The sequence below is a fragment of the Callithrix jacchus genome, chromosome 14 (genome assembly GCF_049354715.1).
Source record: "Callithrix jacchus isolate 240 chromosome 14, calJac240_pri, whole genome shotgun sequence".
Classification (NCBI taxonomy): domain Eukaryota; kingdom Metazoa; phylum Chordata; class Mammalia; order Primates; family Cebidae; genus Callithrix; species Callithrix jacchus.
This window is the reverse complement of record NC_133515.1, coordinates 52,584,118-52,602,515: the sequence shown is the minus strand read 5'-3', so window position 1 is coordinate 52,602,515 and position 18,398 is coordinate 52,584,118. Positions and strand designations below refer to the sequence as shown.

Sequence of the window (18,398 nt, the reverse complement as noted above, 5' to 3'; positions counted from 1 at the left end):
CTGGCAACTCTCAGGATTCACAAATGGACAGACATTCACACATTTACATCTAAAGTTTCAAAAACATTACGCTACCAAGTTTAATTACATATATTAAACAAGTATCTATTCACCCATATACTGAGTTTTCATGCATTTTCCTCATTTTATTGTTTACTATTCTATATAACGTCCTGCTGTTTATACATGCTCACACCAGGAGGAAGAACCAAATAAAAAGCCCTTTAGCAGCCAAATGGGCTTATCTGTTGAAAGAAAAGTAGCAGCCAGATATGAATTCACAGCATAAATGACTACTCATAGGCTCAGGTACTTTAACACGAACGGGCTCCTAAGAATTTAGCAGCTTGGATGCTATCAAGCTTCCTACCATCCTCTAGGAGTTGTAAGCTTTTGGCCAAATATTAAAGTACTGTCACAAATACTTTCTATGCAAAGTGTTTACAAGCATCACTGGTGTGTTACTTAAGGAGCAGCAAGACAACCCATGGTTTATTTTATATTTTAACCCCACCCTTATAATTGCTATTTCTACTAATTTAAAGATAAACTTTTGTGCACAGTCAAAATAATACATAAATGCATGTTGCAATCTGTTATCTACCTTTCAGGTATTTCTTCCTAAATACTGACAGTTATAACTAAAAGTAAAAAAGTTAAAAAATAGAGATACCACTTTCAAGCCATTTTGTCCCTCCTGCTGATTACTCACTCTAAATAGTCAACAATATTTATAATTTATAAAGGTCCAGGAATTACTACCTGAATTATTATTATGACCAATTAGTGTGGATAGGCAGGAGGAAGAAAAGGGACACAACCGTTGTGGTACATTTCAACTGAATTAGGGAAGAATTAGCTATAATACCTGAAAGATAAACTCATTCATACATAGACATATAACCTCAGATTGCAAGTTTTGGCTGAGAATAAGAGTTCATCTTTAAAATGGTTAGTCATTACACAATAAAATAGGAGCATTAGTATTTCAACCAAAGGGATCATGTGAATGCTCGTTTTATCCAAAGCACAATATAGACTGTCCCAAACTACATTGTGCTCAAACAGTAAATGTTTTTGCTGTTTTCTTTCATTTTAACATTTCACACTTCAGGAAAAAATTTTGCCACTGCAACTAAAATACTACATTTGCAGAACATTCCTTAAAATCTTTCAAAATAAAAACAAGCACAAAGCAAAATTCTCTAATTACAAATTTGATGCTATTAAAATGTTTCATAATCAGCAGTAAATAGTGATGCTTTCTAACCTGCTCATGTTTAAAAACACAGCTCTCTATTATGTCTAGGTCTGAAAAATACATAAATAAGCAAAGAGAATTTTCCAAATGCCTAATAATTCTTAATTCGCTTTAAAAAACATACTATCCTAAACGTTTTGTTTAACTTTGTAGGCATGAAATCAGATTGTCAAGACTCACTAAGTCAAAGCAACCCACTGCTTAACAATGTATCCTCTTGCCAAAAATCAATTATAGTCTTTAAAACACTAAGAAACAAAATTCACCATATAGTTAGAAAAAGAAATCTTAAAGATAACTTCAATATCACTGAACCAAACTTTGTGTCAACATTTTTAATGGAAAGACATTGTTCTTTCTTTATTGCTATATTTACTTCTTCCTTATTATTTCATATTTTATTACCTAAAATTACTGTTTAGTAATGTGTAGTAATTTCCTACAACTGTATAAAGGTAGCATAAGCCTGATGATGAAATTCATATTTCAACTTTCTGCCAGGGGGGTTGAAGCAGGGAGCCAAATCAAAGCTTTGCCCAGGTTAGGTCAGAGGAATATATCTGTTACCACAATATCCTAAAACCCAACCTCTCCCAGACATAAAGACTTTGCCTCTGAAACTGAAATAAAGAGAACTTACATTCTTTTGGAAAAAAAAAAAAAAAAAAAAAAAAAAAAAAAAAAAAAAAAAGGGGGGGGGGGTCAGGCACCGTGGCCCTCAACTATAATCCCAACACTTTGGAAGGCCAAGATGGAGGACCAGGAGTTCAAGATCAGCCTGAGCAACATAGGGAGACACCCTCTATTAAAAAATTAGTAGATTAGCCAGGCATGGTGGTATGCACCTGTGGCCCTCACTACTTGGAAGGCTGAGGCAGAATGTCACTTGGGGAGTTTGAGGTTACAGTGAGCTATGATCATACCACTGCACTCCAGTGTGGGCAACAAACTGAGGTTCTGTCTCTTCAAAGAATTTTTAAGTATTTTTGCTCAAAAATCTGAAGTGAAAGTCAAATCTCAAAGCCAATGACAAATCACTATAATCCAAACATTCTAAAGAATTATACTTTTGCTTTACATCTCCGAACTTGAGAAATCCACTGCTGAGTTATGAAGATGAGGGACAGATAACAGCAAAGACTAAATGAAAAAATACATGCATGAAATGATCCCTATGGTAGAAATTTCTACTGAGCCCTTAGAAATACTTATTTTATGCATTGAATTCCCCTTTCCCCTCCCACCGCCCATGAAACAAAAACAATTGATGAACAGAATTCAGTTAAAGGGAATCAAAAGGGTAGACCTTGTGGAGGCCTGCCGTCAAAGCCTAGCTGTGTCAGTTGCACAGGAAGACACCCCTTTTCTTCCTATTACAAGCAATCAACATAATGGAACATTATGATTAATATCAGGTAGTGTTAACATCTTTAAAGAAAAAAAAATGATTGCATAAAAGCCAAATGTCATAGTGCATAAATTTAGCACCAAATCATTTGTAATTTATGTAAATTGAAGAATTCTTTACCTGTTGCTTTCTTTCTGTTCCTCTAATCATCTCATTTTTCACAAGACAAATTTGAGTTTTTAAAAATACTGTTGATAAATCAACTTAAACATTAGTAATGTCTGTCAGTATAAAAAGCAAAATTTACCAGGCAAGCAAACAGGCAAACACTGTTATGTTACTTAAGGTTAGCACTTTGAGGAAGTTCTGGACTGTATTTTTGACTTAAAATTTACAAGATGTCAAAACTAATATTTTTAAACTGTTAATTAACACAGTCTGGTTTCAGAAACAGATGTGAATATGGCTATTTTGTTTTAACACAATGTATATCAAGTGGAAACCTTTCGTGTATTAAACAGAATGCCATAGTATTTTATTATTTTAAGGCAATTTAAAGAGAAGTGTGAATCATCAAGCCTAAAACAGATAAAACACATTTTGATCAACCCTTCTGTTCAAACTTAAAAAAGGACCCGAATTATAACATTTTCCATTGTAAATAAAAACTGAGAGCTATCCCATTAAAGCCCAATGCCATGGAGTAGGTTTTTAAGCTGTCCACACAACTTGGTGTCAGAGGTGCCTAGCCTGTATTATATTGATTACTTGCCCAAAATAATTCCTTAATGTTATGTTTCATCTCTGAATAACATTCAGAATTTATGCTACTAAGACCTGTATACATATTCTAAAAAGAAAAAAAACAAGAACAGACAACCAAAAAAGCCACCTTGCATACTAGTCCCATTACAAAACTAAATTCATAATTCTTAGGACTATTTGCAAGAATTAATAATATGCTTAAGACTAAATTTAGAAACAAGTTAACAATATAAAATGATTTGAGATAACAAATGCTAATACTAAAAATGAGATACCTTCCTCAAAGTTTATGACTGGAAGAAAAGAAATAACAGATTTTAAAACCACCACTTGCTTACTTTCGTATTCATATTCTGAGAAAATTCCAAAATTGTGTCGACTCTTGTCCAAGCATCAGGATGCTCCTTTAAATGTGTCAGTACTTCTTGAGCCATTCTTTGCTAAAATATTACAAAAAGAAAAATTTTTAAGCTAATGTGTTCTTTTGAATCATTCATTAAAATAAAAACTATTGAACAAGGCACAAATCCTAATTGGACAGAGATTCTATTATCAATGTTCAGAAATATTTTAAAAATTAGACCTTACAGAAATAGAAATAAAATTATGTAAATATGACTCCTAATCTTTTTTTTTTAGACAGAATCTCGCTCTATCACTCAGGCTGGACTGCAGTGATGCGATCTTGGCTCACTACAACCTCTGCCTCCCGGGTTCAAGTGATTCGCCCGCCTCAGCCTCCCGAGTAGCTGGGATTACAGGCATGCACCACCACGCCTGGCTAATACTTGTATTTTTAGTAGAGATGGGGTCTCACCATATTGGCCAGGCTGCTCTTTAACTCTTCTGACCTCAAGTGATTCGCCTGCCTTGGCCTCCCAAAGTGCTGGGATTACAGGTGTGAACCACTGCAACCAGCCAACTCCTAATCTTTAAAGGTACAAATATTTCACTTCTTTGAAACACAGCAACGTTTTTGGGGAGTAAATCTGGTTTACTTTTTAGTCTCAAAACGCAACTGGATTTCAACCAATCTACTCTGTAGCAAATGAGTTCTCAGCATTTAAATCAACCAAAAGCCACCTAAGAATTCTTATCTAGGCCAGAGCAGTAGTTCATGCCTGTAATCCCAACACTTTGGAAGACTGAGGCAGGAGGATCACTTGAGGCCAGAAGTTCAAAACCAGCCAGTCAGCCTGGGTGATAGACAATGTAGTGAGATTGTAACTCTACTAAAAAATAAAAATAAAAAAAGCTGTGCTCCCCCCTTCTGCAGCACATATACTAAAATTGGAACAGAGAGGATTAGCATGGCCCCTGCGCAAGGATGACATGCAAATTTGTGAAGCGTTCCATAAAAAAAGAAAAAAAAACTGCACATAGTGGCTTGCACCTGTAGTCCTAGCTACTCAGAAGGCTGAGGTGGAAGGATCACTTAAGCCCAGGAGATTAAGGTTGCAGCGACCTATGATGATGTCACTGCACTTCAGCCTGGGCGACAGAGCAGAGACCCTGTCTCCAGAAAAACAAGAAATTACATCTACTTAGATAAGTTATGTAATGTAATGCAATGTAGTAGGGCACTCTGCTTTACCAAGATCTCTCTAACTACAAAAATACATTTCATGGAAAGACTGCTGAAAACTAGGTCTAAGTAAGACCACAAATCCCAAATATTTACATACCCTTTAAGCTCTTTAAAAAGCTCTTAAAATTTATTGTAACCATCCTTTCTCCATTCTGAAATTTCAATAATTTCATGTATAAAATCCTTTTGGAAAGTATTTCCTTTTATGTTTTCATACTTTTAACATGCAAACCCAGAAATATTAGGCTATGTACTCATCATCTCGTGTTTGTGTTTTTCTTTTAACATAAAATAACAAATTTATGGAAACCACCTTTGTGCCTTTCCCTATTGCCATTTCCTTCCTGTGCTCTTTTTTGAGTCAAGAGTCTCGCTCTGTCATTCATGCTGGAGCACAATGCCATGATCTCGGCTCACTGCAACCTCTACTTCCATGGTTCAAACAATTCTCCAGCTTCAGCCTCCGGAGTAGCTGGGATTACAGGTGCCCACCACCACATCCAGCTAATTTTGTATTTTTAGGAGACACAGGGTTTCACCACGTTGGCCAGGCTGGTCTTGAAATCAGACCTTGTGATCCAACTACCTGAGCCTCCCAATGTTCTGGGATTAAACCTCTGTTACTTTAAAAGGTAATCTCTTTCATGAACAGCGTTGTACGGCTACCAAATTTTATTTTAATAGTATACTTGAGATGGTTTTCACTCTTGATGCCCAGGCTGGAGTGCAATGGCACAATCTTGGCTCACTGCAACCTCCACCTCCCAAGTTCAAGTGATTCTCCTGTCTCAGCCTCCTGAGTAGCTGGGATTACAGGTGTCGGTCACCATACCCAGCTAATTTTTTTGCATTTTTAGTAGAGACGAGGTTTTACCATAACGGCCAGGCTAGTCTTGACCGCCTGACCCCAGGTGATCCGCCCGCCTAGGCCTCGCAAGTGTTGGGATTACAGGCGTGAGCCACCACGCCTGGCCATGTTAATAGTATACTTAAGAATCTTTTACCGGGCATGGTGGGTCATGCCTGTAATCCAAGCACTTTGGAGGCCAAGGCGGGTGGATCACCTGAGGTCGGGAGTTCAAGACCAGCCTGACCAACATGGTGAAACCTCATCTTTAAAAAAAAGAATCTTGGCCAGGAGCGGTGGCTCACGCCAGTAATCCCAGCACTTTGGGAGGCCGAGGCGGGTGGCTCACGAGGTCAAGAGATCGAGACCATCCTGGTCAACATGGTGAAACACTGTCTCTACTAAAAATACAAAATATTAGCTAGGCACGGTGGTGTGTGCCTGTAATCCCAGCTACTCAGGAGGCTGAGGCAGGAGAATTGCCTGAACCCAGGAGGCGGAGGTTGCGGTGAGCCGAGATTGAGCCATTGCACTCCAGCCTGGGTAACAAGAGTGAAACTCAGTCTCAAAAAAAAAAAAAAAAAGAATCTTTTAGGCTGGATGCAGTGGCTCATGCCTGTAATCTCAGCACTTCAGCAGGCAGAGGCGGGTGGCTCATGAGGTCAGGAGTTCGAGACTAGCCTGACCAACATGGACAAACCTCGTCTCTACTAAAAATACAAAATTAGCTGGGCAAGATGGCGCAAGCCTGTAATCCCAAATACTAGGGAGGCTGAGGCAAGAGAACGCACGAACCCGGGAGGTGGAGGTTGCAATGAGCCGAGATCATGCCACTGCGCTCCAGCCTGAGCAACAAGAGCCAAACTCCATCTCCCCAAAAAAAAAAAAAAAAGTTTTTCACCCATTAACATATTTTTACCAACAGCTTTTAATTCTATTGACAAGAAGCAATAGCTTAATCTTTTTCACTTTTATATTTTTAAAGGTTGTTTTATAACTCAATCAGATTCTTCCTATCTTTTCTATTAAAAGTTGTAAGCAGAAAGTTTGGGCCAGGTGTGGTGGCTCATGTCTATAAACCCAGGAGTTCAAGACTAGCCTGGCAACAAAGAAAAATGTTCAATAATGAGCCAGTTGTGGTGGGACACACACTTAAAGTCCCAGCCACTCAGGAGGCTGAGGTGGGAAGACTGAGCCTGGGAAGTTAAGGCTGCAGTTAGTTGGCTGTGATCATGCCATTGTGTTCCAGCCTGTATGACAGAGCAAGAAAAAGGTTTGATGACTTTAAAATCTGTGAATTACCTTTCTCTTATACTATACTTTATCATCAGTTTAACTCTACGGTTATAAACAAGAAAGCATCAAAAAGAGGGCAGGAAACACTCTTATAATCATCTCTGACAAAGATATATCTCATACTCTTTAGCTTGGCTTTTATTCCGGTCTTTTAAAAAATCATATGCTTGGCTGAATGTGGAGGCTCACACCTGTTAATCCCAGCACTTTGGGAGGCAGAGGCAGGAGGATCACAAGGTCAGGAGTTCAAGATCAGCCTGGCCAACAGGGTGAAACCCCATCTCTCCTAAAAATGCAAAAATTAGCTGGGCATGGTGGCACGTGCCTGTAATCCCAGATACTTGGGAGGCTGAGGAAGGAGAACTGTTCAGGAGGTTGCAGTGAGCTGAGATCAGGCCACTGCACTGCAGCCTGGGCGATGAGTGAGACTCTGCCTCATAAAAGAAAAAAAAAAAAAAAATGGGATGCTTATCCTGGCTTTGATGCTTTATTTCAACCACAATCTTTTCCTCAGGTAGCAAATACAATATCATATTAATGACTATCCCATCCATCAATCAGCAAACACACTGTTACACACTCAATAATATGGTTGTTCTCTACCCAGAAATCCACCAGAACCACTGTGGTTGCCTGAAATGATCGGACAGATAGATACCTGCTTCCATTTCAAGTCTGTGGTTAGAAGAGTTAATGTGTATACTTGAAAATACAATTACACACATTTTTATTTGATCTCATTAAAGAACTGAAGAGTATAATGCGTCATGAGAAATGACAGAAGGCAGAAATAACAATGATGTGAGTTATCTAGGGCCAAAGCACATTTTAGCAATGTTCTGATCTTCTCCCTGAGAATATCTAACTAGATAATCATATCTAACTAGAGGAAAAGTTGTAACAAAGATCCTCACATAGTAAAAGTTACTTGGTCAAGTTGCCATTTTGTCAGATGCTTTGAAGGGATATGCTTTCTACACAGAATCAAATACTTCCCACACTATCATCACTCATTTCAATCTCTACATCAATCATGTTCTTTCCTGTGGCAATTTTACTTTCTGATGTTACTTCTAGTATTTACATCCTAATGTATTCTAATCCTATCATTCTCACATAATGTTCTTTATAAACTTAAAACCCCAGCAGGGGTTAAAAAGAAAAAAAAAAAAAGACAAAAAAGCAAACTAAAGGGACAGAAAACCTAGCATCTCCCTTATGCTACTAACTGAATGGTGAAAGCATTTTAGTTGCTAAGCAATAAAGAGTTCAAGATCCTTAACAGAACACAATATTGGAGAAGACACCCAACTCTTCCCTTATCTCTTTTCTGTCTACTTGGCTAAAAATGGAAAAATGCTGTAACAGAAGGTAGTCCTAATGTCACAGTGCTAAATATCCTACTATACTACTAACCATGTATGCAAAAGTTCTGCCTACAGTTTGAAAGTCACCCTTCTAAATAATTTCTTCCCCTTCCCCAAGTTACATATTCCTTAAAAAAAAAAAGGGGCTACCTACAGCTGACGTTTTCCCAGTTGACTTTAAAAGTTTAATTGGCATAAATTTTACTTGTCATTATTAGTGCATATTTTATTTTTTTCTTTTTCTTAGTGCATATTTTATGAGTAGCAAAAAAAGTATTTTTTAATTTCAAGCAATGAGTGTGTATCACATATGTTTAATCATTTTAATTATACTGCTAACTGTACCCTTTAAACAGAGTGCCTTCTACCTATTAAGCACTGTAATAGGTGCTTTACAAACCTCATTACTAACCTTCCAGTCTCTTGTAGGGCAGGTCACGTTTCTACATGGGACTTAAGAAATGACTAGAGAGAACTTCCAGGAATCAAATTAAGACATCTAACATTAAAAACATGTTTCCACTACAGCTCTCTACTACTACTACTTTTCCTTTGAAATAAGACCCTCAAGGAGGTGGTAATCAAAAAGTAGACTGAACTAAAAGTTGAAAGACATAGTACTTTTGGAGACCAAAAGGACGGCCGGGCGCGGTGGCTCACGAGGTCAAGAGATCGAGACCATCCTGGTCAACATGGTGAAACCCTGTCTCTACTAAAAATACAAAAATTAGCTGGGCATGGTGGCGCATGCCTGTAGTCCCAGCTACTCCGGAAGCTGAGGCAGGAGAATTGCTTGAACCCAGGAGGCGGAGGTTGCGGTGAGCCAAGATCGCGCCATTGCACTCCAGCCTGGGTAACAAGAGTGAAACTCTGTCTCAAAAAAATGAAAAAAAAAAAAAAAAAAAGGAGAGACCAAAAGGATTCATTAACCAGCTTTAAGCTCTAAATCTGTGTCTTCATTTACAATACAAGTTTCCTACGTATTTTCATGCAATTGATTTGTTACATATCTATTAAATACTGCAGACAAAATCCTTTTACTTTGGGAAAGTTAACCTATTGTCTTTATAAACAAAAAAAATTTAGAAACTTTTCATTAACAAGTCAACTTTAAAACAAACCATTAAATTTCTGAATACTGTGAAACATTAAAAGCAGTATTACTATAACATTTTCAATTATAAAAATTACCATTAATTCTGTTATAAGTCTTGAAGAACACTAGTCTATGTTGGTTTATTTATTAGATCCTTTAGATGTTGTGAACTACCTTAGTGCCAAGATTAAACAGTATTGGCAGCTGAATATATATGGAAAAAATTAAGTGCCCTTTTTCCCAATGGCTACAGACCCGTGTTTCCAATAATATATTCAAAGTTGAACCCAACCTTAATTTCACAGTTTCCTCCAAAAGCAGCTGCTTTCTATGCATCCATGCTAGAAGAAATGAAGCTTAAAACTTCATGTTGAGGCCTATAATCCCAGTACTATGGGAGGCTGAGGCGGGTGGATCATGAGTTCAAGAGATCAAGACCATCCTGGGTCAACAAGGTGAAACCCCGTCTCTACTAAAAATACAAAAAAACTAGTTGCGCATGGTGGTGCGCACCTGTAGTCCCAGCTACTCAGGAGGCTGAGGCAGGAGAATTGCTTGAACCCAGAAGGTGGAGGTTGCGGTGAGCTGAGATCGTGCCATTGCTCTCCAGTCTGGGTAACAACAGCGAAACTCCATCTCAAAAAAAAAAAAAAAACAAAACTTCATGTTGAATGCATAGCCTGAGGAACAACTAAATGACAGGGATAATAAATACTGATGGACAATTTTTCAAGAATGCTTTTGGAGATAACATACTGATTAAAAGCCCCTGGGAGGCCGGGCACAGTGGTTCACGCCTGTAATCCCAGCACTTTGGGAGGTGGAGGCATGTGGATCCCGAGGCCAGGAGATGGAGACCATCCTGGCCAACAAGATGAAATCCGGTCTCTACTAAAATACAAAAAATGAGCAGAGCAGGGCATAGTGGTGCACGCCTGTAGTACCAGCTACTCAGGAGGCTGAGGTAAGGGATTGCTTGAACCTGGGAGGCAAAGGTTGCAGTGAGCCAAGATCAGGCTACTGCACTCCAGCCTGGCAACAAAGCAAGACTCCATCTCAAAAAAAAAAAGAAAAAAAATTTCTGACCCAACTGAAGAACTTTTTACTCATTCAAAAAACTGTTTGGGCCAGGCGCAGTGGTCCATGTCTGTAATCCCAGCACTTTGGGAGGATGAGGTGGGTGATCACCTAAGGTCAGCAATTCAAGACCAGCCTGGCCAACATGGTAAAACTCTGTCTCTACTAAAAACACAAAAATTAGCCAGGCATGGTGGCGTGCACCTGTAATCCCAGCTATTAGGGAGGCTGCGGCAAGAGAATCGCTTGAATGCAAAGGTTTTAGGGAGCCAAGACAGCACCACTGCACTCCTGCCTGGGCCACAGGGCAAGACTCTGTCTCAAAAAAGTTTGGTCCTATGGGTAAAAAAAAAAAAGTCAAGGTTTTTTTCTTGTAACACAATTTAAAATTTTATATACATTTCTGTTTCACCTTTTAATTGGGTTCAAAAAGGCCAAAAACCTTAAACTGATCAAAACACGGTTTATGTTTAAGATAATTCTTCTCTACATTAACAGTTACTTAGAAAGTGCACAAATTTCAACTAACATAAAAATACTTGGTATTCCTGGTTTTTTTAAACAAACATATCTGTGAAATACTTCTGTAAATGTTTCCAAAGCAAAAGAATCATGTAGCTCCAAACATATTAAGTATATATAAAAATACAGAGAACCTTTAATACCTACAAAGTATTTATTAATAACATTCAGCTCTTAAGGACAAAACAAGCATAATATTTCAAAACAACCCACTCTAACAATGTCAAACATTATGCTATTTCTTTCTCCAAACCAATTATCATTATGGTTAATATATAATTCCAAATTAATGTAAACTATGGAATATCTTTTTTAAAAATTATAAAATTTTATTCTAAACCCAACAACTCTGTTACACTGTCATTACGTTATAAAGATTTGGTTGGCTACTTTACCTGGGCTCCTTCTCCATGGTATAAGCAATTCACCACATTATCTAATAAGTTGATATCCAGTTTTTGGCTGAAATCGAGCAGCTGGCGAGCTGCATGGTCTGCTAACATTGTCATAATTGCTGGCATAGATTACTGAAAATAAAGGAAAAAAAATTGAAGCTGCCTATAAAGTTTTGGTATTATCAAAAACTTTCTACAAGTTATTTTACTTCAATCATGTTATTCCAAATATTTTAATGAATACTTTAGAGACTTATTATTATTACAAAAAAACTGCGATAGTAAAATCAAGTAACAAAAGTTGAAATTACTTAACTACTTGATAATTACATAAGTTATTATGATCCATTCAACTTTTTCAGAGTTTATACACCAGATTTTCCTATCCTACTAACATGTATAAAGTATGATAACCTATTATTTAAATTCATCCACTATTAGGACTGTATGGCCCTAAAAAGTGATACAGTTCAGTATCTTGATGTCAAAACTTTTTCAGCAAGTATGATTATTAAGTTCCAGTGAATGAGATTTTCTTTTCTTCCCAAGTAGGGGCTTCTGGATAACTCAGTAAAAGCTCACTTCACATTACAGTAACTTTAAAGATATGCTATAAAGACAGAATGGGCTGGGCACGGTGCTCACGTCTATAATCCCAGCACTTTGGGAGGCCGAGGCAGGCTGCTCACCTGAGGTCAAGAGTTCAAGGCCAGCCTGGCTAACATGGCAAAACCCCATCTCTACTAAAAATACAAAAATTAGCCAGGCATGGAGGCAGGCGCCTGTAATCCCTGCCTCAATTCCGCCACTGCACTCCAGTGGTAGTATTAGACTCCATCTCAAAAACCAACAAAGAAAAAAGACAGATGTTAAAAATTAAATTAGGATATACAGTAATTCCTATTGTATACAGCAATGGTTAGCAAAAACACAAGTCTTACATATCTTGGTAAAAATTCCCTTAACCTTTACAGAAATAACTTAGTTTCTACACTCAAAACATTCAAATTGTTTCAACCCTCAATGAATTGGGGGATTGTAATTACATTTACAAACATATTTACTGAACATACGATCTGGGGAAAAAAAAAAACTTTATAGCAATATGCCAAGCAAGATTTTTTAAATTCCAGGTATTCCTCAGCAAGGTAAAACCTCTAAAAGCTTGCCCATTTCCAGATAAAAAAGAATTCTAACAGAAAAATGAGCTACTTCGCCCAAATAAGTACTGGTTAAAACCTGCTAGTTCATATGCAGTGTTATCCATTTAAGAGGATTCTACTCTAAGATGCTGGCACACATCCACTTTTTTGTTACCCAGAATTATTAAAAGTATTTTTCCTCTGCTTTTCTTTGAAGCCAATGCCACTCAAACCTGACTGGTTAAGCCAGTAGCCCTTAACCTTTTTGGGGGTCGAAGATGCCTGAGACTCTGAGGAACCAACAGTTCTAACCCAGTTTTTAAAAACTCGCTATTTTGTATACAACTACAGAGGATTCGGGACATCCTGAAAGCCATCCATGGCACCCCCGGTTTAGTGTATTTCGAACTAACAAGGTCAGATCTCCACTTCTTCCCATTTTAGGAACTTCCGTGGACCAGAAAATGAGTGGCCAATTTCTTTACATTATACTTGGACAAACTAGCTTGGCAGGGGGGGAAAAAGCATTAATTCTAGGGTATTTTATAACAGCTTTAAAACGTTCATAGCAATAATGGCAGCAATTTCAATGCAAAGGTTTTTCTTAAAGATAATGTCTGTTACAACAGATTAGAACGCCAAAAGATGAGTCACTTATGACTGATAAAATGTAAAAATGATGTGAAACCCAAGAAATTAGGAGTTCAAGAACTGGTCCATTATTGACAAAACTGATGAGACTTCAAAATGTTTTGTAGTTGGCATTAAACGTTTTTAAACAGAATACTTGTTACCACACAAAAACCCGAGATCTAAATACTGAGGAAATACACATTTCACAAATAAATGTGTAAACTCTCCTCCACCTTCAAGTACCATAAAATTTAAAAGATCAGAACAATCTTAATATTTGAGGCTTAAAAGCAATGTCCACAAAGCACCAAGATCTATGTATCAAAAATTTCCAAATACTTCGGTTAAAAAAAAAAATGAACAAACTTTTCACCTATTTACTCCTACCACAGTTTAATGCCAAAACAAAAAAAGATTAAGAAAATGACTCTCTTCAAAGTTTCACTTTCAAATACACTGTCCTTACAGAGTTCTACGAATTAGATTTTGGTGTGAAAAACGAGATTTGGAATAGAAGGGTTTCAATACAGTAATTTGCCATCCTTAGAACTAGCGGCTGTCTTCGAAATAACCTACCTATTCTTGAACTGTACGTAGTACAGAAATGGCGGCTTTGTGGTCAATGCCAAGCACATTTAGTCCCCCAAATCAAAACGCTTCCGAAACATTCTTTCCACTAACAGCAGCATCCCACACTTAAGATATACAAGCAAACAACCATAGTGGGAGAGGTGTAACCATGAACGCTCTTTTCTCGTTGGGCTTTTCAATCCTAAAATCCACTCACTGGACAGCATACACTAGGGATTAACCAGTTTATGGATGCTGTAACTCTACAAGTGACCCCCAATGCCAGTTCTTATCCAAAAACCAGAAAATTATAACCGTTGCTTAATCCAACTTCACACTAGGAAAAAAAAAAAGTCGCAACAAAGCAAAAGACTTCTCCTTAGGTGTGTGGGCAATCGCCTGCTTCATTCAGGAGAAACACACCTCACTAGGGCCCGCCCTCCCCTGGCTTCCCACCCGAACCGATCGGCTGCACTTCTAACTATAGCACAGGGGAGCACGCACTCACCCCGCCCATACTCGGAGGAGGCATTTAGACCAGGCGCCTTAAGTTCACCGCCCCTTTCTCTGAGCAGCATGGCCTCGGCGTGATCAGAGGAGGTCCGGGCTGAGCCAGTACCGAATGCTTCCTCTACTACACCACTTCCTCCCACCCACCCTAAACTCAGACATCGGAATGAAGGAGAATCAGGGCATCCTACACTGTACAAGGCCAGCAGCATATGGTTTAACCAACTTATCACACTCAAACCCCTGAAAAGAAACTGTAAGACGGAATCCCACGTGCAGGTCCCTGAAAAATTTATCTTTCCTACTTCACATGCCACTCCGCAAAAACCCGGAGAGCTTTCGAGTTTCCTTGCCGGAGGAACAGGGAGTCGGCAGCCCCTCCCTCCCCCATCCCAAGCTCTCCACCGAGGGGGCCACGTGATGCAGGCGGACGTTTCAATGCTGCTGCACTAAATATTTCTGGAAACTTCCACTCCTAATAATTTACAGAGATGTTCCTGAAATCACCCCAACTTCTCCCCAAGCCGTGGGGCTGAGGAAGCCCTTCCATTTCGCGAGGCGCCCCGCTTAACTATCACGCTCCTCGTCCTCCTCCGCCGCCACCCGCACACACGAATGACCCAGCAAGCGCTCCCCTCCCCGCCTCCATCCCCCAGCGGTAAAAGCGGCTCCATTCAATCGCAGGCTCCATCGTGGGCCCGGCGCGCCCCCGGCCCGCCCGCCGCCTCCCGGGCTCGCTTCCCGCGGCGACTACAGCCGCCGCGCCCCACGCCGGCCTCCTCCCGCCCGTCCGCGACGCCGCCCGACCCTCGGCCCCGAAGACACAGTCGACTTACCCAGAGATTTAACCAACTGCTCCTTCCTTCCTTGTTGGGGGATTAGGGCGAGGGAAGGTGGGGAGGGGGGAAAGGGGACGAATCAAGGTGGGTTTCACAGTTTTCCCACCTTAAAAAAGGAAATTTCAAAAACGGAGAGGAAAAGGGCAAAAAAAAAAAGCTCAATAATATTTACTATTTCAGGGACGCTTCCCCACAACACACACACCCACCCGCCCCCCCCCCAAAAACAAGGGGAATTAGGAGGAATAAACGCTCCCGCCTGGCTAGGAGTGAGGGAAGGGGGAGGGAACGGGGTCAAGTCCTGAAGATTCAGCCCAAGGGGGACCCTCCAGCCACAGGCAGCAACAGAAGTGGCAGGAGTAGGGGGTGTAGAGTCCACACGGCCGGGGGGACGCTCTGCTGCCAGCTGCAGTCCGACTCCCCCCCTACCAAAACACGGCTCCCTCTCTCACGCGGCTCCGGCGCTGGGCCCCCCCACAGGCTCGCCTAAACTTTCCCCCCTTCTCTTGCTCCTCAGCGACTGGTGGCTCCCCCTCCCCCTCTGGGTGGTTGCACGGACTGCAGCAGCAAAGACTGGAACAGGCACGGCCGCCGGGGCTGTAGCTACTGTTGCTCTTGCTGATGCTGTAGCTCCCGCTGCTCCTGCCGCGGCCGCTGCAGCCGCTTCTCCCCCTCCTTCTAGTGCCTCAAACTCGGAACCGGTTGAAACCGGTTCAGACTGGGAGATTCCATCTCGGTTGAGTTTTCAGCCCATGGCGCCGCGGAGCGTTTGGAACCTGGGCCTCCGCCCCCAGCCCGCCCTGCTATTGGTCAGTTCCAGCCACAGCCACGCCATGAGCCTATCTCTCGTTGGTCCGAGAGCCAGTCAATCCCACCTCAAGTCTCCACACGAGCCCGCCGCTCCGGCCCCCGCCTCTTTTCAGCAGCGATTTGCCCGCAGAATGGGGGAGGGGAAGTGGGACGGGTCGAAAAGCAAGAGGAGAGGGGTGGAGGAGGAGGAGGTGGGACGAAGAGTCTGGCTGAGTAGAAAAAGAGAGTGAAGAAAATCCGCGTGGAGGGTTGGTTAGAACGAGCTGTCAATCAAACACAGCCCGCCCTCGACTTCCCTTCCCCCTCCAGCCCTCCCCCTCCCAGTGTCTAGTTCGCAGGCCCGGCCTTTCCCGCCGGCTCATTGGCTGGGCGCCTTCGGTGACGGAGAGGGTGGGGCGCAGCTCGTGAGCGTGTGGCGGCGCGAGTTTGATCGCTGCGCGCGGTAGCGTTCGCTTTGCTTCCCCCGGACTCGGCTGGCCTATCCCTACCGGGTCCCGCCAACCTGCGGGGCCTGAGCCAGCGGGAATCAGGATCCGCCCCTCAGATGGGGGCTGCGTTCGGAAAAGGGAGGAGACACCCAGTTGTTTAGAACTCAAAGCGGGGTGGAGAAAGTAGCGAAAAGAACACTTCCTAGGTAGGCCCCAGACCTCTCATCCATTTTAGAGGCCTGGGTTCGGGGCCAGGTAGCTGAGAGAGAAAGGTTGGGGTGACGCGCAGAGTGTGCATTTTTGGCGCCTTGTGATGTTTTCAGGGTCTTGGAAAAGATATCGAAATACTTCTTGGGAAAGTCTTAAAATTTCAACTCTGTCTCCCCGGGCTGGAATTTGGCCGCTTCAACAACCTTTCCTGAAAACCAAAACACTGCAATTCCAAGTGTGGTTTAACAGTGCATGTTTTGGCTGGGTGAGCTTTCATGCCAACTGCTTCCCACCTGGTGCCCTTGATCTGCCACACTCAGATATTTCTTTTACCCTAGATGCCCTTCACGTACTAAATCACCAAATAGTATTTTCTGTGAAAGTCACATGCATGTGGCCTTTGACGTGGTTGCCTCTCTGATTTGTTCCCAAGTGTCCTCCAAATCAGCTTTACAGATTGTTGTACGCTTAAGAGCAAATAGCCTACCAAAATTTACTAGGCTCATTGTGCCACCAAGACGTGGATAAATGGTTTATTAAATTAATAAAATTTTCCTTAGCAAATGTTCACTTACGATGGACTATGGCTAACCAAAGCATTACTTATTCTAACTCCCCCTCCAATAAAGAAAACCCCAACAACTCAATTCTTAGGTGTACCAGAATGATTTGGGATGATTTTCAGACCTAAGTTTTTTTTTTTTTTTTTGAGAAGGAGTCTTGCTCGTCGCCCAGGCTAGAGTACAGTGGCGCCATCTCGAGCTCACTGCAACGTCCAACTCTCTGATATATATATATATATATATATACACACACATATACATACGTATATATATACACATATACATACGTATATATATATACACACACATACGTATATGTGTATATACATTATAGATGTGTATACATATGTATATACATATGTACACATGCATATATACATATGTATACATACATACACAGGTATATACGTATTATACACATACGTATGTACATACGTATATACGTATGTGTATAATACGTATGTGTATATACATATACACATACGTATATACATACACATATGTGTATATATACACATACGTATATACATATATATAATGTACTATGTATGATATATGATGTCCAGTTAGCCCTCTGTATCCATGGTTCCCCATCCTCAGTTTCAACCAGCCCTCGGTGGAAAATATTCAAAAATATTCAAATAATAATGATATAGGCTGGGCCACGTGGCTCACACCTGTAATCCCAGCACTTTGGGAGGCCAAGGGAAGCAGATCACAAGAGACCAGCCTGCCTAACATGGTAAAACCCTGTTTCTACTAAAAAAATACAAAAATTAGCTGGGCGTGGTGTCCAGCACCTGTAATCCCAGCTACTCAGGAGGCTGAGGCAGGAGAATGGCTTGAAACCGGGAGGCAGAGGTTGCAGTGAGCCGAGACCATACCATGGCACTCCAGCCTGGGTGACAGAGTGAGACTCCCTCTCAAAAAAATAATACAACAATAAAAATAAATTAAAACGCAATGCCATAAAACAACTATTTACATAGCATTTACATTGTATAAGGTACACAATATATATGATGTAAACTTTAAGTCATATAAGGTATTATAAACAATCTTGAGATTAAAGTGTAATGGGAAGTGTACAAATACAGTATATGCAAATACAGTAAATCCTCACTTAATGCT

At 40.7% G+C, this 18,398-nt stretch overlaps 1 protein-coding gene and 1 non-coding gene across 9 annotated transcripts in view; one reads left to right on the top strand and one right to left on the bottom strand.

Moving 5' to 3' along the window:
* Positions 1-16,199, bottom strand: part of XPO1 (exportin 1) — a 61,319-nt gene extending 45,120 nt beyond the window's left edge. For 4 of the 8 annotated variants that reach the window (XM_002757722.7, XM_008980636.5, XM_008980635.5 and 1 more), the window contains exons 1-3: positions 15,254-15,936; positions 11,563-11,694; positions 3,713-3,814 (exon numbers count right to left, since the gene is read on the bottom strand). In XM_002757722.7, coding sequence (XP_002757768.1) covers positions 3,713-3,814; positions 11,563-11,688 — 228 coding nt within the window. In that variant the 5' untranslated portion in view covers positions 11,689-11,694; positions 15,254-15,936. Of the gene's footprint in view, positions 1-2,567; positions 2,632-2,789; positions 3,815-11,562; positions 11,695-15,253; positions 15,937-16,131 lie in introns of those variants that run through there. The other 4 variants (XM_078349253.1, XM_078349254.1, XM_078349252.1 and 1 more) reach the window with 3 other exon arrangements.
* LOC118147534 (U6 spliceosomal RNA) lies at positions 4,632-4,736 on the top strand. Its single transcript, XR_004733987.1, has one exon. It is a non-coding gene; the product is annotated as a U6 spliceosomal RNA (small nuclear RNA).
* Positions 16,200-18,398: the final 2,199 nt, after the last annotated feature.